Raw genomic sequence first — 18,995 nt, 5'->3', positions numbered from 1 at the left:
CGACTTATATCGTTGCAATTCCGACGTCCACCATGTCTTCAACTGCCAGTTCTGCGTCCCCCCCTGGAGCTCAACATCTTCATTCACGCCCACCACCGCTACCGCCGTCCTCGACGGGCCCGTCCACGCGTCGAACCAGCGACACTCGACGAGATCCTTTCCCCTTCTCCATGACAAGGCCGTTTCGGCCAAACCCTACATCAACTAGTGTGGCACCGTCAACAGCCGAGGGAAGAGCCATCCCCGTGGATGACACCACTGCCGAACATCGGACATCAGCGTTGCGGGAGCTCAATAGCCACTATCCTAGCCGACATCGATACGCGAAATCAACTGGTGCTCAATCCAGCACCTATTCCGAACCCGTCATTGTTCGCAGTTACTACTCTCCTGCACCAAGCCGTCACGATAGTTCCACTCGACGCCGACCTGGTCGTGGTGGGGCCGGTTCCGAAGTTGGTGGGCCAGTAGCCGGTGTGACCCGGGCTCTCCCATTCTCAGGCAGGGTCTCTTCAGCCGGAAAAGGAATGCTGAGCACCATGGCGAGAGTGTATAATGGGAAAATGCCAACGGTGGAGGCTCAACAGGATACTCGACTGCCTCCGGTAGAAGCCTTTAGCTTCAAGAGCTTCATGGCAAATATGCCAACACATGCTGGCACAGCCGATATTAACTCCGACCTGGACAGGATAGCCGAGATTTGTGCCCGGTCACGGTACTCACTAAGCAATCAGTACGAGGTTCACTATGCTCCTCACGGGTCTGGAGTGTCGTTCCTCGCATCCGCTCAGAATCAAGAGCCGCAGGGTCCCACATTGCAGGCGGTATCATCAGACGATGAGCGCGATATGAGAAATACAACTCGACGGAGAAGGCAAGCCGCAAGGAGGAACAGCAGAGCAATGGGAACACTGGAAACCATAATGTCGTCAAGCCGTTCATCCGACGAGGAGGGGTCAAAGAAGAGGTCGGCCTCGGACCTTGCCAACGAGGTTCGTGGACGGACAGCCAGAAAGGGTTCAGGACAGTCGTCTCCGACTCCGACGACATCTTCACGCAGTGAACGGGACCCTTCCAATTCACAGGATGGTGAACAGCAACCGAGGACGCCAGCGAGACGGCGATCGACGTCATTAGCTTTGATAGATAGCTCGAGACTGACCGGCACGCCAGAGGCAACGCCTCGGACATCAGCTACCGCATTGGTAAGCGAACCTGCATTACCGCGTGCTTCGAATAACCAATTGGAGACGAGGACGGCAGCCGAGAGTGAATCGCAGCAACGGACTTTGGAGAACAAGCCGTCGCCGCGACCGGACAGGGTGGAAGAGCACATGGCACGAGGATCAATATCTTCTGTCCAAGACGGCCCCCGTAGAAACGGCATTCTGTCGACCCTCGCCGGCTGGCTGCCGTGGGTGTCACATCCATCTAAACCCAGGGGTCGCGCTGAAGGTAGCCTGCGACACCTCTTGAACAACACTGAGGCCAAAGGAAAGAAGGCCGAACCAGCACTGTAATGCATGATTTGAAATATGTCCAAAAGAAAAAAAAAGTTTGGGGCTCCGTTTTAAGGTTGAGAAATTGCCGCGATTGGGTTTACGCCCTACACTGTTACAGACGGAAGTGGAAGGTGTGAGCAACGGCCTCCTGTTCATTATGATGATTTGATGACGTGACGAAATTGATGTCGGAGCAACGGCTGCGTTTCAGACGCCTCATTTATGAGTATTAAGGAGAGCACTTGACGTTTACCAAGGCTGCTCGGTGGACAGGACCTGGAAGTAGATGGCTGGAGAGATACCTACTTACTTAAGTAAGTAAGTACCTAAGTTTTTGTCTAGCTTGAAGCTAGCAAAAGTCTCGAACTCCATGTGCCCGCGCCAGTCAGTATTTAAGGCTGCTTGTCTCGTCTCACTTCTCCCTTTGTGAAAGCCCCCGTTCCTGTAAATCGCCGGTTACTACCAGTATATCCCATGATTGTGAAGGTAGTAACACGGGTATTCAATTATTGTCCTTGCCCTAGAACAAAAAAAGAGGATAAACACCTCAGCACACGATTCCATTGCCGCAACGGCCGACATTCTGACAACGCCAGCCAAACGATCGCAGCAACGCCTCGCGCCCGACCACCGGCCCATCCAGCACGCCGCATCCGTCCACGATGGCATCGACAGTCGCGGCGGTGCCAACGCTGTACACGTGCTTCTTCGCCTACGCCGACCCGCTCATCGCCCTTTACGGCGCCTACCTGAGCTTCCTGGCGCCCGAGCAGGCCGTGGCCTCGATGGCGCCGCAGTCCACGTACGACCCGGCCACGGTCTTCCTGTTCCACCAGGCGGGCGGGCTGGCGCTCGCCGTGGCCGTCATGAGCGCCCTGGTGCCGCGGGTGTCGGAGGACCTGGCCGTCTGGAAGGTGCTGCAGTTCTCGCTGCTGCTGAGCGACGTCGGCGGGCTGAGCGGCGTGTACTTTGCGCTGGAGAGGCAGGGGAGGCTGGAGCCGCGGCTGTGGTCGGCCGACGACAGGGCCGTCGGCGGGCTGTACTTGTTCATCACGGCGGTGCGGCTGGCGTTTGTCTTGGGCGTGGGGTTTGGCGGCGCGGGGGAGGTGAGGAGAGGAGACAAGAGGCGTTGACATGGAGAGGGGGGAGGGGGAAGGCATTCCCTTTGCGGACGGTTAACTGTTCAAGGTTCCTCCTCATGGTTCACGTGTGCGGGTGGGAGCCGGACTGCGGTTCTTTTTTTAAAAAAAGAGTATGGGATTAAGTATATTGATCTAGTGGGTGCTGGATGGTACAGTTGGAAGAGATGCTTTTGAAATAACAAACCGTTGTAGATTAATTCTGACATGGTATTGAATCTGACACCGCGGTTAAAAAAAATACATTGTCGAAGAAGATGAAGATGTTGAACGCATGCCCCATCCGGCAACGTCGCGAACACGCCAAATCGGCTCTGAGGTCCCGAGCCAATCAGCATCGACAATCACTCCCCGGGTCCGGCAACTGCTTGGCAAAAACTCAAAAAAAGGGGACTGATATTCCCAAACAATAGCTACCACTACCAATTCCACCCGTACAGAGAATCACGACACATACGGAGTACATACTACAAAGAACAGCAGGGAAATTCCCCCGCAAAAAAGTCAAAAAAGCAAGCGCTGAGACACAGAGAAAGCAAAATAAACTGGAATGTCAAAAAGTCCACCACCCACGCATCAAATCAGCTAGTACTCCGTAGTTCTCGCGGTTCTTCTCCACCCGTCCACCCATCATCCGAGTCAACCTCATTTCCAACCCTTGCCTCCCTCGCCAACGTTGCCCTCCCCCCCTTTGCCCACTGCGGCGATTCTCACCAGTGCGGGGGCGCGTAGCCATTGTCATACAGAGCCGCGACTTGCTTGTCGTTCGTCTTGGGAGCCGCGACATCGCGCTGGTTGATGCGCGGAGCGGACAGCTGGTCCCTGATGGGGGCGGGTGCCGGGGCGGCCATGGCCACGGCAGCCAGGCAGGCGACGACGAAGCTGATGGTGTACATTTTTCAATTGATAGTCTCTTTTTTTGTTCTGTGTATTTGCAGTGTGTGCAAGCTTTGCCCACAAGGTAGTTGTGTATGTATATGAAAGGGGGGGCGTGTAGAGAAGGACTGTGCTGGCTGCTGTGCGGTGAAGGAGATTGTCCATCGGGGCCGGGCTCTTGATTCCCTTTTATACTACTCGGACGTGTCGGCCTGGGCGGCGCAGCTGCGCTTTTTCTTTTCGTGTTTGCATGCGCGTGCCAGTGCCTGGTCGCCGGTGGTCGCCGGTGGAAAGCCAAAAGGGGCCCGTGGTGATGCTATACTTGGTGATTTTGGTTCAGTTGAAGAATGAGACATCAATGATTGCAGCCACCGGGTGCCCCCTCCATCAGCCAATGTCTCAGACACCACTTTGGCGTCTGCAAGGAAGGGGGGGAAAAGAGACAGAGACGCGCGCCGTCCCCACGTCCCCCAGAAATGCTGTGCAGGTAGACATCGGCCCAAGACGCGCATGGTTCCTATTCCTGGCAGATTGGCGTCCCTTGGCAGGCTGAGCCATCTGGACTTTTTGTCCGGTTGACTCGGAGCGCTTTGGCTAGCGGCCGAGGTGCCTGTGTCGCGAAAATAGATCAACTGGGGATGCGTGGTGGTAGTAGTATTGAATCAGGCGAATGGAATGGAATGCGACGCCTGGATGCGCCGAGGTGGTCGCTCATGCGCCCATTTCCTGCCCTTGCCGTACGTGCTCTGTATGTCTACCAAGAGAGAGAGACTCGTAGTCCCCGTGGATGATGACATGTTCCAAGTTGTCGCCGCTGTATGCCGACATGGACATGCAAAGACCATCATCTCTCTATCAGGCATTCCGTCGTATTCGACCCCAAATACTCCGTCAGGTGTGCCAGTGTCCGGTCCTCTTGGTCAACAAGTTGAATCATCCAGTATCTACGTGGCCATGACAATCAATCCCCATCGCGGGCATCTGCCACCCGTGAGACTCCATCTAACCTTCGGCAATGTCACTCCCCGGCAGCGACAAGGGCCGTGTTTCACCTCGGTTCCTCTGATAAGTTCATAACCAGACGAATCACTCAACTAGTCCAACTTCAAACTCTTCAATTATGTGAGAGTACTCCGTACATTGCCCCAGACTCGATTTCACCTACAAGCCCATAGGGATATTCAACAGAGAGGAAAACTTCCAGCAGCCCGTGACTCCATGCTCCGAACTCTTCTTCCTCATCACATCTATGCTTTACATTTCTGCTGCCCGGCATTTTCGCCACCAATTATGCTTCCTTTGATTCGGTATGCGCTCTCTTCACCTCCCGTTCTCCATCGCTGCCGTCCTCTGGTGCTCGTTTTTTCTCCTTTTCCCGAACTGGCTCCTTGGCAACTGCTTTTCGTGCTTCCCGTTCTCGACGCTCATTCTCCTTGCGTAAAGCTTTTGACTCAAATTCATGCCAGTCTCCCTCAATCTCGGCCAGTCTAAGTTGAATTGTTAGCCCCAATGCCTGGTTTTTTTTTAAAAAAAAAAGAAAAAAACATGGTTAATTAGCAGAGGCTCAAACTTACTCTGTTGCCTGTTTCGGTAATGGCTCTTCCGTGGTGAAATAAGCGTGCTGCAAAGCTTCGGCAGCAGTTGGTCGCTTTGCAGGGTCATACTGGAGCATGGCAGATAGTAGCTCGAATGCCGCAGGAGTCAATTTTGAAATGTACTTGTCGAAAAAGACGCTCTTCCGCTTCACTGTTGGCCGGAGGAGTTCAAACCAAGCCATGTCAACCAGTCCAGGCCATTCCTGGCGATTTGGCGTACCCAAAACACTGTAAATCTTTTCCAATTGACTCAGTTCTGTGCCGTCGCCTGGGAAAATAGCCGTCCTATTGAAAATTTCCACCATCACACAGGCCGCGCTCCATACATCCACGGCGGCTGTGTACTGGGTTTCTCCCAGCAGCAACTCAGGAGATCGATACCAAATAGTTATGACACGGTTGGTGTAATCCAGTTGGTGTCGCTTCGCATAGAAGCGAGCAAGCCCAAAGTCGGCCAATTTGAGCACGCCGGTATTACTGACCAGAATATTTGCGGCTTTGATATCTCGATGCAGGACACCTCGAGTGTGGAGGTAGTCCAATCCCTCAAACAGCTGTTTGGCCAGGTCCTTCTTTTGCGCAGGTGCCAATTTGAATGTTGGGTGGTTCAAAAGACCTGTCAAGTCGTGTGACAAATATTCGAACACCATGAAGCATTCGTTCTTCTCCACCATGACTTCCTGAAGATTGACGATATTAGCATGTCTCAGCGACTGCAGCAGTTTGATTTCTCGAACTGCCGTCACAGGGAAGCCGTCTCGCTCGCCCTCCATGCGGATGCGTTTCAGAGCAACCAAGCCCTTTGTATACACGTTAACACCCTTAAACACTTTGCCATAGGTCCCAGATCCAACCACAGATTCGTTGCCAGGTTTTCGATAAAACACAGATTCAGACCCAACTAAATCTGGCTCCAATTGAGGGCGTTCTCTGGCTCGTCGCATAGTTTTCATTACCTTTCGCGTCCTAGGAGCTATCTTGGGGCCGTCTGGAGGCGGGTTCCTAAAGTCCAGCCGCTGCCTGGCCGATGCAGGCTCAGTAGGTGCCGAGCGGGGAGGCTCTCTCTCCGTGGTACTGTCTTTCGTAGAAATATCCTTCTTTGGAGGAGCATTGAACTTTTGTGAAATCTCCGGCTTTGGTGCTGTTGGGGTTGGCTTGGAAGAAGCTTTGAAGGCAAAACTGAACTTTCCTGACGCACCAGACTGGGCAGATCCAGGGCCAGTTGGCGTTGGTCGAGATGAAGCAGCTGGTGTCTCCTCAGCATCTCCTTTAGGCGGGACATGAACTCCTGTGCTCGGCTTTGATGTCCTGCTTTCTCTATCAATATCCATCTCCGTGGGTTTGGATCCGCTGTCCTCCCTAGAACCAGCAGCAGTGCTATAACGCCGGGCCCCTTGTTCGTCTGCATGCTGCGGGTGTGACCTCGCTGTTGACTCTGAGCTAGCCGGACCCCAAGCTTTGGTATTGGGCCCTCTGAATCCTCCCCGACCTTGAAAGGGAATGCCTCGTTGACTGCCTGCTTGGGATCCCGGCCCGCCTCGATAGTTTCCCGAGCTATGAGAGTTCATCGGGCCCGACGGAGCCCCGTAAGGAGGGGATCGCGGGGGTTGTGAGTGGTAATGGTCTGCCGGGCCGCTGGGTGGACCGTATTGACCCGGGCCATGATGGTATGGAGGCGGGTGTTGACTGTACATTTATTAGTAATGATCGTAATTCATTGATACGAGAAAAGCCAGGAACTTACTGCTCAGGGGTATATTGTCCATTCCACCCCGACCGCCCTGCTCCATAAGGAGAAGTAGACTGCGAATTATGAAAGGAGCCGCCATGCTGAGGAGACTGGGAGTAGCCTCTTGAATCGATTCCATAATGATGCCTGTGACTGTACATGGAATTATACCCTCCTCGATAACTGCTCCGAGATGCCATCTCGTCGTCTATGTCGGAACGGGAGGAATAATGAGGCTCTACAGAATCTCCCTGATGTCTGGTTTCTCGATGGGGCCTAGGGGACCGCTGGGGCGCTTCTCTCTGAGATCGGGAGTCGTTACCAATAGTAGGCGGGCCGCTGGGTGCAGCTGCAGAGGGGTGGTTAGAGAGAGAGGTGGTGTGATGGCGGCGAGAAGAATCGTGTCGACGGCTTCCAGTAGGAGATGGACTCCGTGATGCCGGCCGGCGGTCTTTAGACCTGTACTCTCTAGATCTAGATCTGGGCCTGCCAGAGCTTCTCGACGGCCGGGATCGTGACGCGGATTCGCGCCTGGACCGCGAGCGAGATCTGGAGGATGCCTTGCGTTTCGACCGGGAGGTTCGTGATGGGGAGGGAGAGCGACGAGAATGGGAGTGGCGACCAGGGGACCTTGATCGATGTCGATGGTGATGGTGATGGCGCTCGTGGGAGGACCGGCGTCTACGCCTTCTAGATTCCGTGTCTGGGGAATGGTCTCGAGACGGCCGAGATGCTTCGTGATCCCGCTTCGATCGTTTTCTGTGAGGCGATTCAACCGAGTGACTCCGTGCTCTATGCCTCTTGGCCGAAGAAGATGGAGACACCGGGGCGGCTCGTTCACGGCTACGACTGCGACGACGCTCGTCGTCAGGGTCCCGATGGCGTGCCTTTTGCGCTCGATAACGTGGAATAAGATCCTCTACTTCGGTGTCTCGACGTGCAGATTCGGTTCGATGTTGTCGCGAACGATCTCTGCTGCGATCGCGAGAGCGACGACGGTCGTCTCTGGACGAGTCGTGACGGTGCCTTGAACCAGAATGGCGATATCGAGACTCGGTGCTTGGGCTGCGACGGGCCGCCCTGGGAGGAGATCCTGGCCGATCCGAGGACGATGCTCCTCGACCAGTTCGAGCCCGTTCTCCGTAATGGCTTCCTCCAGAATCTCTCATGGCAACATGCCGACGTCGACACGGATGGATTGGCGGACTGCATATGGCGGCGAGTACCCCGTTTGAGTTTTAGTGCTGCGAGCAATAAATCGCCGCACCTTACCCGAACGACAGGGGATCTTCCCGCCCACCCTGACAGCACTTCAGCTGTTGCGCGTCCGCCCCGAGGAGATCCTATGACCCTCCTGGCTCACTGAGAGCAGGAAAAAAAGCAAGTCGTCAAGCATGATGCAGACGGCGGGTGATTAATACCCAACATGCTGCAGCTTTCGCCAGCTTACCGTGTTGGGCCTGTGACAAGCCAAATGTCCACCATGAACCAGCGCTTGGGGCTGCTTCTGTGAAGTCCTTGTTCCCGGCCTCGCCAGACCAGCTTGAACGTCAACCACCAACAACCAGCTCTGCTCTGTCCATGTCGAATGAACCTCTTACCATTTGCAGCACCGCCCAAGAGGTTTTTTTTAATGTGTCCGCTATCATGAACTTCCAACCTGTTGCCATCAATGCTGCCCCTATTGGGAACTTTGTCTCACAAGATCGTAGCCTCGCCACTGCTCCTACAGCGACAGGCATTGAAAACTACATACTAATCCTCTCGGATGATTTACGAAACATTCCTCCATCTGTCTGTTCAACATGTGTCACAGAAGTGTAACTGTGTGAAATCGTCAAATCCTCCGGTTGACAGATCAGTCATTGGCCGCGTTGTCAAACCTTTCATCACAGCTGGTAGGTAGGCCGACGACGCTCCCTCCGATATCATAGCACAGTAATACTTGTTGCCACCTTCCAGGAAATGGTTTTCAGACCATGATAGAATTTCACCGGGCTGAGTGCAAGTCTGGCATGTCGATGCTGGTCATTCAAAGCTGGCCATTCATATGGAGGTGAATTTGACGAGTTGAGGTGTGAAAACTCGCAAAGTTTGATATGTCAAGATCAGCATATATGCTGTCTGCGGTGTATCTGGTGTGGCGTGTACAAGGCTGGTGAAGATGGGTTGCCTGGCCCCGAAATGGGTGGCGCAGGATGTGCCGTAGACATCTTTTATTACCAAAGATGTACCAACCCCCTTCTGACAGATGATAGCCTTTGCTCGTTCCATGATGCTTCGGGATCAAGTGTAGACAACCAGTCTCTAAACAATGACTGATGTCATGTCATAGCCATCGTTGCATTTGACAAGTCCGCAGCATATGCGCAGTCTTGCGTTGGAGCAAACCAATCCGGTGTGTATTTTTCGACCATGACAGCATTATCCGCACAGGGGCTCAAGTCCAGCTCGACTTTCAACGTGGTTGCATCTCGGGCTTGATGGCGGTTCCGGTTGCAAAATGATTGATTGCTAGTCGACCCTCCGGCCGCAATCTAGGTTTGGTGTCATCTCGTTGCCGCATTTTCGATGAATCCGTCAAGAACCTAATCGAACACCACTCTTTCAGCTAAAGAGGATGCTAACATGTTAGTATGACCAGGCATGTTGCCGCAACGTAGCCGACTTTGTCATGTTGTGCCCAAGATTGATGGAGTTTAGGCGTAGAAGGTGCCACGACTGTGCGCAAACACATGAAACGAGGATGGAGTCGACACCTGTAGCCACGTGATTATACGAGTGACTTATTGTCGGATGAATTGGCTGCCGTTGTTCCGATGACGTATGGCAGGTGAATTGCTCGGTGGGCTTACTCTTTTTGCTAGGTGCGCTTATCCCCCTATTAGCTACCTAGGTACCTAGGTAGGTATTTATTTATTTAAAAAGTTTTTCTATATAGATTTACTTAAATTTAAATTTTTTACTTATAGCTTAGTACCTGGCAAGGCGCAAGCGCACCTTACAAAAAGAGCGAGCCCGCCGAGCAATTCACTGTGGCAGGGATCAGGCACAGCCTCGGCTGGTCCGCTGAAGAGAGTCGAATCACGGAGATCGGGCTTTAAACAAATTGCCTGTTATAAAAAGCCAGAGCATTGATTGGGCAGTGCCTCGATTTCGATGGTAAAAAGATGGAGCCAGCAATTATTTGAAGGTTAGAACACGGAATAGTATCTACGGAGAAGCTGCCTTATCTCTTGCAACTTTCAGGAAGGAACTTGAAGCGGCCAATGCAGAAGTCCGAGCCCGAGAAATGTGGGCGTCAGCCTATGCATGAGTACCTACCTAGTACTTAGAGGCAGTCGAAAACGAGATTGTCTTACAATTTTGAATCCAATTAAGCGACCTCCAGCTCCCCCTCAGAAGCATCAACTGCATACGTCAACCTTCGTGCAGACTTTGTCACAGCAGTCTTCTTCCTAATTTATTTGCGGTGACTAGGCATACTGGTAGCTATGGAGTGGTTCGGCCATGCCAAGGTAGAGTTCACTCACGCCCCTGCGCCACGAGCGATACGAGAGAAGGATGGCAAGGAGACAGACTTGCTCAAGATTGTTGAGGAATCAACACCTCCATGCCACTTGAACCCGCTGTTGTTCAATGGCCACATTCAGACAATGTGGACGGCCACCAAACCCAGCGGACCTCCAGTATACTATCGTCGCAAGACATTTGATGCCGACCACAAGACGTACAAAGGCACCTTTGCTGTGGACTTTGCTGTGCAACCGTATGAAGGGGGCGACGAGTCATTACCCAGAAGGACCACTTACTACACGGACGAGGAATTCGACAATATAGGCTCAGATGATTCCAAGCCTATGCTTGTCGTTTTGCACGGCTTGTCTGGAGGCTCTCATGAGATATATCTGAGACATACTATTGCTCCTCTGCTAGGAGACGGAGGTTGGGAAGTATGTGTGGTGAATTCGAGGGGATGTGCAGGGAGCAAGATCACCAGTGGCGTTCTTTACAATGCTCGAGCTACTTGGGATTGCCGACAGGTTCGTGAGATGCTCAACAGCCCCTGGGAAATGCTTGCTGATCATGTATAGACCGTAAAATGGCTGAAGAAAACGTTCCCAAACCGACCGCTGTTTGGTCTTGGGTTCTCCTTGGGAGCCAACATGCTAACCAATGTAAGTACTTGGTAGGGACTGAACTACGGATAGTTAGGCCATATGTATTGACCAGAAGCAGTACTGTGGCGAGGAAGGCGAAGACTGCCTCCTAAAGGGAGCTGTCGTTTGTTCTAACCCTTTCAACTTGGAAATATCAAGCAAAATGCTACAAAATCGATTCATTGGCAAGGAGGTGTATTTGAGAGTCATGGGTTGTACGCATTGCTCCATTCTCGCCGCTACTTTCTGTTTTATGAGTCTAACAGTGTTGTTAGTTGCCATGAAGAACTTGATCAGCACTCACAAAGAAGCCTTGAAGAAGTACACCGACCTTGATCTACCCTCCCTTGAAAAGGTCACGTATTTATATGATTTCGATCGCGAGGTCCAGTGCGTAGTATTTGTTCCAGGAAATCTGCGTTAGTCACTAACCATACATTAGATGTCCAACATGGGGATATCCTACTGAAGATGCCTACTACCGTGATGCATCTTCCACGGATGCTGTCTTGAACATCAGGATTCCATTCATTGCCGTCCAGGCAACTGACGACCCTGTAAGCAAGCCAGAGCATTGAAGACAGTCTTTCATACTAATTATCCGGTAGATTGCTGTGAAGGAAGCCCTGCCCTATGCAGAATTCAGGCAAAACCCCAATACTGTCATGATTACCACATCCATGGGAGGTCACCTGTGCTGGTTTGAGATGGGTGGCAGTCGATGGCATCCCAAGCCGGTGCGTTCGCTTTGACATCGCGGATCTTTCTCGTTTAGCTAATTCCGTGGCCTAGATTTGCAACTTCCTAAACCATCTTGCGTTCAAGGCCGACTTGGATAGCATTACGCCATCCAGAGTACCTAGTCCAGAAAACCCAAAACACGGTGCCGACTACAACCCGATGCGTCGTAAGCTTCAAATTTTAGAGGATTAGATGAATGTGCCAGACATGAGGAGCAAAAACTAGAGGGGCAATTACATTCAGCGAGACATATGTCAGAAATAGAGTAAAATGATTTATAGACAGGATTTTCATGTTCAATACAAGACTGGAAAGGATATTGAATGCCATGGTTTTATGTGCCTAATCTTTCCCAATTCCATCTCAGCTGCCCACACCGTGCAAACAAGCGAAACCCGCCCAGTGGTATGCCCAAACTCCAAGCGCCAAACGATGCAAAATATAGCGAATATCATCGTGCAGTTTCTTCTGCCACGCTGCAAGACAACGCGAATAACGCTCATCATGCAAACGCAACCTTCTTCTTTGACTTGGCAGCTTTCGACCCTGCCGATGCCAACGTCTTAACCGAATCCTCTTCCTCGCCACCACTCTTTCTCTTCCTCTTCTTCCTCAATGAATCCTTTGCATCCTCCAACTTTGATTTCTTTTCCTGCTCCTTCTTCTCAGCTTCGAGCTTGCGCGACTCCCTGATCTCTTCCATCTGTCTTGCCTTGATCATTTTCGACTCGATCTCGCCGTTCTTTTCGGCTTGAACTATTGCCATGATGGTCCCCATGCTCTCCTGACCACTCGTTAATCTCAAAACTGCCGAAAGCCATCGGACTGAGCGAACGTACCTCATCATCGACAAAGACCTTGCCCTTCTTCTTCCCTTTGGGCTTTACAACGCCAACAGGCGTTACCATATTCAATGTGGGAATACCCAATTCCGCCTCCGTGTAGACCTTCTTCTTGGGCTTTTTTAGAAGCGCCGCGCGATTCTTTTCCTTGACTTGCTGCGAAACGACGGGGCCCTTGGGCTTTTTCGATTTCGAGATGCCGTCGGTAGCAGAACGCTTGCCACCGGCACTGCCCCCGGTTTTGGAGGAGGCACCCTTTGGGGCGGCATGTTTGTTTTTAATAGTTCGCGTTTTTGAGGCCGCCATTTTGGTTATGTGTCCGTGCTGGGACGCCGAGGAGTAGCACGGGTTGTATGGTAAGATGGTGATAATGGCGACGCAGCTTTCAGCAGGCTGGGAAATTTTTTTTTTGGCGATAAGCCCTTGCGAGGGGCGATAAGAATTGGGACGGGCAGGTCAATTGAAGGAATGGTGGGCTGGACCTGTAGTGGGGCTGCTAACTGTACGCCGGCGCATTGGGCAAAACACCAACTTGTGCAAGGGACAGTCAGTCATAAAACTTGAACTCGCCCCGTACGGAGTGTATATTTACAACACTCTGGCAAAGCATCAATTGAAGTCATTCGAATTTACCTCTGCCACGCTCACTACTCCAGGCAAGGCAATTGTCGCCCTCTTCATTATCCAACGCCACAGCGCCCAAGAGAATGTCCCGCCTTTGATCACAGGGTCAGGTATTATTCATCTCGCCGTTAAGAAACGCCACATCAATTCATCACAAAATGCTGCATCACGCATTCCCATGAAACTAACTCGACACATTCCCCGGGTCTAAAAAAGAAGCCAACCGAAGCGGCACTAGGTAGGTGAAGATGGCTGCACTAGCTACGTATTGATGGCACCGGACTAGAGTGCGGGGGACATTGGAGGCAATAGCAATGACTCTCGGAAACACGGAGGACCAGTGACTCTACACCAGACTCGACACTAGTGCTGCATGTAAACTGTTAAGTTAATACTACCAATTGATCTTCGGCGAGCCGGATACGGGTAAGGTAAGCTGAGAAGACGGGAGCTGTACACCACCACCAGTCCCACGGGACTGTTGTTATTGGCCTCGTCCCTTGCTCTTTATGTTTATGAAAGCGTATTGAACCCGAGCGTCGAGCGAATCCTAGGAGCTTGGCTGTTAGTACGTTCATCGAGGTAGAGGGAGGACAGCCGAGACAGGCGTGGTGCGTTTGGAGTACACAATTGAAGCCGTGCAGCGCAGTTGTCATTAGAAGAGAGTAGCTCAAGCCACCCCCAGGTTATGAGAACGAGGGATGAGCGCAGACAATCAATGCGTAAGTATCACCCCTATGATGGTCTGTCTTTGACCTTGCCTTGCTTCCATTCCCCGTGACAGTGAAAAAGAAGCATTCACAAGCACGAAGCATCAGGCAATAAATAGCCATGCTCAACCTCAAAAGCATTAAAAAAGTGGCCATACTATTAATTTATCTCGGTGTTTCATTTGCACAATAGCCCTTGGTACTGTCTCCATTATTCTTGGCATCGCCAAAGCTAGAACCCAACGTTGAAGCACCGAGCACTGAGGGCAACAGACCATCAGGCCAACCGACATCAGAACATGGAAAAATGCTGCGACAGTTGACGCCAGGGCTTATTGTTGACCAGTTGGCCCCTTGGGCACCAGAGTGGACCCAGGGACCCTCAGAACCCGCCGAGCTACCAGCTTTTACTGGTCTCTACAGACCAGCGGGCCTGTTGCACGCTCTGTGACCAGGTCGAGTCCGCCTAAGCTGGTGTCGTCTATGGTCAAGTGCTGTGGAGGGTGCTGCGAGGCCATGGGCCCCGTTGTCGTCTGGCCAGGCGCCTTCTGTTCGATCAACAGGTGGCTTGCATGTCTTGGTACGTAACGTCTGGTCTGGTCTGGTCCAGTCCGGCAAGAATTTCTTTTGACCTCCACAACACCAACCTCGCTACCTCACACCCACCATCCATCTCCAAGTCGCTCTCAGAAAAAGTCCAAGATCCACAGACCACGCCGCATTCCATAACTGCAACACTGCTGCCCTCGCCTACGCATCGTCCCGTCCTCCCCGTATTTCATCTCACAAACCTGCAAACAACAAATATCTTCCTATTTGACATAGCATACGTCATCTCTTGATCTGTCGACGCACCGCACGCCACTACTCACGGTATACTGCTCACATCCACTGGCTGCCTCGCACAATCGTGTTACCGTTGGCTCTGAGCTTCGCTGTCGACTCGATTCTCCCTCGCTGCCTTGCATCCCGTGCCTACGCTCGCATCTAGCATATAGCGTCAACACCGCCGCCTTCGAATACCTCCTGCGCTGAGTCTTGCTCCCATCGCACGTCGTCTGGATTCAACTACCCCAAATCGTTCATTCGCTGTCCACATACACCGCTCCTGCCAGAATCACTATCAACGCCTGTTGCCCCTTCCTCCCTCTTCCTCGCCTTTCTTGGCCCTCGCGACGCGCTTTGAGGTGTCTCTCTCCGACATCGAGCCGCATCATTTAGACACAAGACACAAACTACGTCTTCATGGATAATCTTTGGAACCGTCGCACAAAGTAAGTTCCGCATACCACCCTTCCAGCCCTCCCTCGTGCCACCAGAACACGTCTGTTCCCTCGCTGTATGTGCCAGTGACTAACGGCTTTGTTTGCCTTTTTTTATAGCTCTGGCAAATTGTCCCTCTCGACATCGACGAACGGTCCCAACGGCTCATCGGCCGGTGATGCCTCCCGCAACTCCTCCGTCCCCAGGCGCCATGGCGGCGACATATCCGCGCATGGCAAAGCCAGCCCCTTCAATACTCCAGGCGGCAACCTAGCGTCTCCTACCAGTGGTGCTTCAAGCGCTTTTGGCTTGGGTTCAGGTGCTTTTGCTTCGTTTGGTTCAGCCAAGACACCAAAGTCTGCTGGAAACCCTTTCGACACGGCTATGGGCTCTGCTGTAGCTAAGACCACTGCCGTGAAGGACAGTGGCAAGGCTGCCATTGGTAAAGCTCCAAGTATGGCATCCATTGCCGAAAATAAGGTGTCTTCTTTGACGGTAGCCTCCAAAGCACACCCGCTGAAAGATGCGTGGTCATTTTGGTATCGTCCTCCCATCTCCAAGGCCCATGGCTTCATCGAGTATGAAAACACCCTACACGGCATTGCCACCGTGCAAACTGTCGAGGAGTTTTGGGAGATTTACTCTCATCTGAAGAGACCATCCACCCTACCGGTTGTGTCTGATTACCATCTTTTCAAGAAGGATATTCGGCCCATCTGGGAAGATGAGGTGAATCGGAAAGGTGGAAAGTGGATTGTGAGGATGAAGAAGGGTGTGGCTGATCGGTATTGGGAGGACTTGCTTCTCTCCCTCATTGGCGATCAGTTCGGTGATGCAGGTGAGGATGTATGCGGCGCCGTTTTAAGCATGCGTAACGGGGAAGACATTCTTAGCATTTGGACACGGACAGCTGGCGGTCGCGTGCTCAAGATTCGGTAAGCGGAAATCACGCAAATGAAGGCCCTCTACACAACTAGACTAACTTTTTTTTTTTTTGGTGGCAGAGAGACCATGAAAAGCGTTCTCAACTTCCCTCCAAACACCCGTGTTGAATTTAAGACTCACGATTCGAGTATTCAGCAAAGAACCGCTATCGAGGAACAGCGCCGTGAAAAAGCCAACCAGAACCAGGGCGGCGATAGACGTCACACGCAGCGACAGAGCCACGAATAGAAGTAGAGGTTTTTTTTTCATCCTCACTTAGCGCAATCGCCTGAGGCTTCATAGTCCCAATTACCTTTGTTGTACAATATCTATGAGACAAAATAGGCGAGCTCAAGGTTTGACAAGATGCTGAACGCTCCCTTTGGTTTCATTACTTTATTTCTTCTTTGCCTGGTGCTTCCTTCGTGCTTGCTTGGTGTCATTCTCTGGAGTTATTTTGCTTGGAGGCAAAATGGGAGGGAAGGTTGTGGATGCGTCGTGATTTTTTTAGTTTTTCTCGTTTTGCGTAACGCATACACTAGGGTTAGTTGGACACAGGGACGGGGTGCTCTTTTTTTTTATTTTATCAGTAAAAACAAAGCGGACAAGAAGAAACGGGGGAGAGAAAGAAAGCGATATTGCCCGGACTAGGGCTTGGGCAGCTATGATAGGTTTCATGTGACCATGTACTACTATATGTATAGCTTATGAGCGAACGTTGGTGAGGAGTTCAGTGGTGGACTGTGGAGAAAGTGAGCAGTTGCAACAAATGCAGACATGTTTATCCAAAGTGTTGTTCCAGCGCCACAAGGATCTGAATGTGATGGTCATCATGGGTATTCGGTAGTCTGTTTATCGTCTTATCCACTACTCTACACGTTTTGATTTTCAACATCAAGATTTACGCCATGGCCTTATTCCTGGCTCCAGAGGCCGCCGCTGGTTTTGGCTCCCTCCTCCTCTCCCAAATCTGCAAATACGTCTCGCCCAAATACAACAACTCGCTCTGGACTTTTTCCACGTACAAATCCTGACAACTGACCCATTCGCCCGTCGCCCTGTCCCTGACCTGTGCCTTCCACGTCTTCCTCTCGTCCCCGCTATCCGCGACATCTTCCCTCGTGCGCACCGCCTCGTGCACAACGTTTGCGACCAGGTCGTACCAGATGGGCTCCGAGACCGGCCACTCAGCGGGATTCGGTTCCACGTACGGCGACACATCGAGGTTCCTAGCATCAAACGTAACGATTGTAGGGTTTCGCTCAGAGACGAACTTGTTCTGCGAGAATCGCTTGACATGGAATATCAGGTATGGAGGGAGGGGGTGCAGCAGGCGGTAGCGTTTGCGCTGGGCGTGGTGCTCCTGCGCCGACTTGCCGTCGTACTTGGACAGGATGGTGGTCAGGGGCACTTGCGGGATGATGTTCCTTTCGAGTTCGTCCTGGAAGAGTGGTGCCGCGGGGAGGTCGAGCGTGAGGAGGAGGAAGCGCACAATGTCCACCTTTACCTGTGCTGCCTCTTCGAAGCGCAGCCTGTCGGTGGCGTCTGCGCGGGCGGTGATGGCTTGCGACTCGACCTTGAGTCTGCCTTGGAATGTGCGCTGGATCATGGAGCTGCCCGGTTTGGATTTACTGCCGCCCAGTCCGAGGTGGAGGTTGTTCAGGAACCAGGAGAGGAACTCGACGGGGTCGGACTGTGTGGTGAGTGTGAAGCGCTTGTTGGAGCGGAGGGCGATTTCCTGGAGGAGCTCATGCGGAGAGACGTGGGCTTTGAAGGCGCGCGGGTTCCAGATCTTGCGGAAGAGGATGCTGCATCGCTTGACCAGCTCTGTAGTCTTGGTGAAGTCCTCGAGAAGGAGGTAGTTTCTTAGCGGGGGCACGTGGGAGAGTGCCTGTACAATCACGTTGAGGTAGTCGTTTTCTTTGATGTTGTTCATGCCCACGAATCCTGGGGTGTATTCTTTCCCGGCGAGGGTCCATGATTTGTGGTGCGCGCGGTCGAGGCTCATGACTTCGCGTTTGGTGTACCGTGGGTCCGAGACGTATTTGATGTCGTCTAGCGATTTGCTCTTCACTTCGTAGCCTTCTGGGAGGACGTATACTTTTTGGGTCTCGAGGTTGATGAAGACGTGATGGTCTTCGTCGAGGGCGTGAAAGTACGCATGGGACTTGGGCCCGCGGCCCTGAAAATATTTGCCGCAGACTAGACATGCGTATACGTTGATGTTGGACAGCGAGATGGAGCAGAGCTTTTCAAAGTCAAAGTCGAGGACTTGTCGGTCTATCGTGTCGAGATAGAGGTCATCGTAGCCCTCGGTGGGGTTGGCTTGTCGCAACGGCGCGGAGGGAACTGCTTCGTCAAGGTCGTCGTCGTTATCAGAGCTGTTGTTGCCGTCGTCTATTTGTGTTGGCGCGGCAAAGGATACGCCGTTTTCGTTGGGCGGCGTTTCGACTTCGGCTGTTCGCGACTTTTTGGATGCTGGTGATGCTATACCGAGGAGCTCGTCGAGGGACTCCGACGCATGGCGCTTGGCCATGGTGTGCGGGGCTTGTATCTGTGGTTTCCTGGGACGCAATGTTGTGCTTGGGGTGGATTTGTGCGGTTAGAGAGCTGTATGATGAGGCAATGGGTTATGACGAGCTTCTTCGTGGTGGTTATACGTGGGAGCTTGGAGATGGGGTTGCTACAGAACATACAGTAGGATGAAAAGAAAGCCCAGTGTCGCTTCATTGTGGGGCGGCGGCGACGGGAGCTTGGCTGTAAGTGCACCACCATGGGAGAGGCGACCCTCCCTTAACCAAAGTCGAAGCTGGAGTTTTTTGAGCATCAACACTTCAGCGTCCCTGCTTTTGTGGCACTTTTGCTGTCGAATGTTTTGCTGTCATGGAGG

General features: G+C 52.4%; 7 protein-coding genes across 7 annotated transcripts; 4 read left to right on the top strand and 3 right to left on the bottom strand.

The window, feature by feature from the left end:
- Positions 1–32: 32 nt before the first annotated feature.
- MAA_09159 (uncharacterized protein) lies at positions 33–1,520 on the top strand (the record flags this gene model as incomplete). Its single annotated transcript, XM_007827157.1, has 1 exon — positions 33–1,520. The coding sequence occupies one exon, from the start codon at positions 33–35 to the stop codon at positions 1,518–1,520; it is 1,488 nt and encodes a 495-aa protein (XP_007825348.1).
- A 644-nt stretch (positions 1,521–2,164) lies between these two features.
- Positions 2,165–2,635, top strand: MAA_09160 (beta-mannosidase mndA; the record flags this gene model as incomplete). Its single annotated transcript, XM_007827158.1, has 1 exon — positions 2,165–2,635. One exon carries the CDS (start codon positions 2,165–2,167, stop codon positions 2,633–2,635), a length of 471 nt encoding a protein of 156 aa, XP_007825349.1.
- Positions 2,636–4,805: 2,170 nt separating this feature from the next.
- MAA_09161 (protein kinase) lies at positions 4,806–8,010 on the bottom strand (the record flags this gene model as incomplete). Its single annotated transcript, XM_007827159.2, has 3 exons — positions 4,806–5,004; positions 5,092–6,798; positions 6,857–8,010. 3 exons carry the CDS (start codon positions 8,008–8,010, stop codon positions 4,806–4,808), a joined length of 3,060 nt encoding a protein of 1,019 aa, XP_007825350.2.
- Positions 8,011–10,335: 2,325 nt separating this feature from the next.
- On the top strand, positions 10,336–11,934 carry MAA_09162 (hydrolase, alpha/beta fold family; the record flags this gene model as incomplete). The annotated part of the gene is made up of 7 exons (XM_007827160.1): positions 10,336–10,884; positions 10,936–11,019; positions 11,057–11,216; positions 11,268–11,391; positions 11,444–11,558; positions 11,610–11,738; positions 11,794–11,934. The coding sequence occupies 7 exons, from the start codon at positions 10,336–10,338 to the stop codon at positions 11,932–11,934; spliced, it is 1,302 nt and encodes a 433-aa protein (XP_007825351.1).
- Positions 11,935–12,244: 310 nt separating this feature from the next.
- MAA_09163 (60S ribosomal subunit assembly/export protein LOC1) lies at positions 12,245–12,890 on the bottom strand (the record flags this gene model as incomplete). Its single annotated transcript, XM_007827161.1, has 2 exons — positions 12,245–12,526; positions 12,582–12,890. 2 exons carry the CDS (start codon positions 12,888–12,890, stop codon positions 12,245–12,247), a joined length of 591 nt encoding a protein of 196 aa, XP_007825352.1.
- A 2,273-nt stretch (positions 12,891–15,163) lies between these two features.
- Positions 15,164–16,354, top strand: MAA_09164 (eukaryotic translation initiation factor 4E type 3; the record flags this gene model as incomplete). Its single annotated transcript, XM_007827162.2, has 3 exons — positions 15,164–15,192; positions 15,301–16,116; positions 16,186–16,354. 3 exons carry the CDS (start codon positions 15,164–15,166, stop codon positions 16,352–16,354), a joined length of 1,014 nt encoding a protein of 337 aa, XP_007825353.2.
- Positions 16,355–17,006: 652 nt separating this feature from the next.
- On the bottom strand, positions 17,007–18,641 carry MAA_09165 (ubiquitin carboxyl-terminal hydrolase; the record flags this gene model as incomplete). Its single annotated transcript, XM_007827163.1, has 1 exon — positions 17,007–18,641. The coding sequence occupies one exon, from the start codon at positions 18,639–18,641 to the stop codon at positions 17,007–17,009; it is 1,635 nt and encodes a 544-aa protein (XP_007825354.1).
- Between the last annotated feature and the right edge of the window lie 354 nt (positions 18,642–18,995).

This window comes from Metarhizium robertsii, assembly GCF_000187425.2.
Source record: "Metarhizium robertsii ARSEF 23 chromosome Unknown MAA_Scf_2, whole genome shotgun sequence".
Classification (NCBI taxonomy): Eukaryota; Fungi; Ascomycota; class Sordariomycetes; order Hypocreales; family Clavicipitaceae; genus Metarhizium; species Metarhizium robertsii.
The sequence above is the reverse complement of the archived record's forward strand: the minus strand, read 5'-3'. Positions and strand labels throughout refer to the sequence as shown.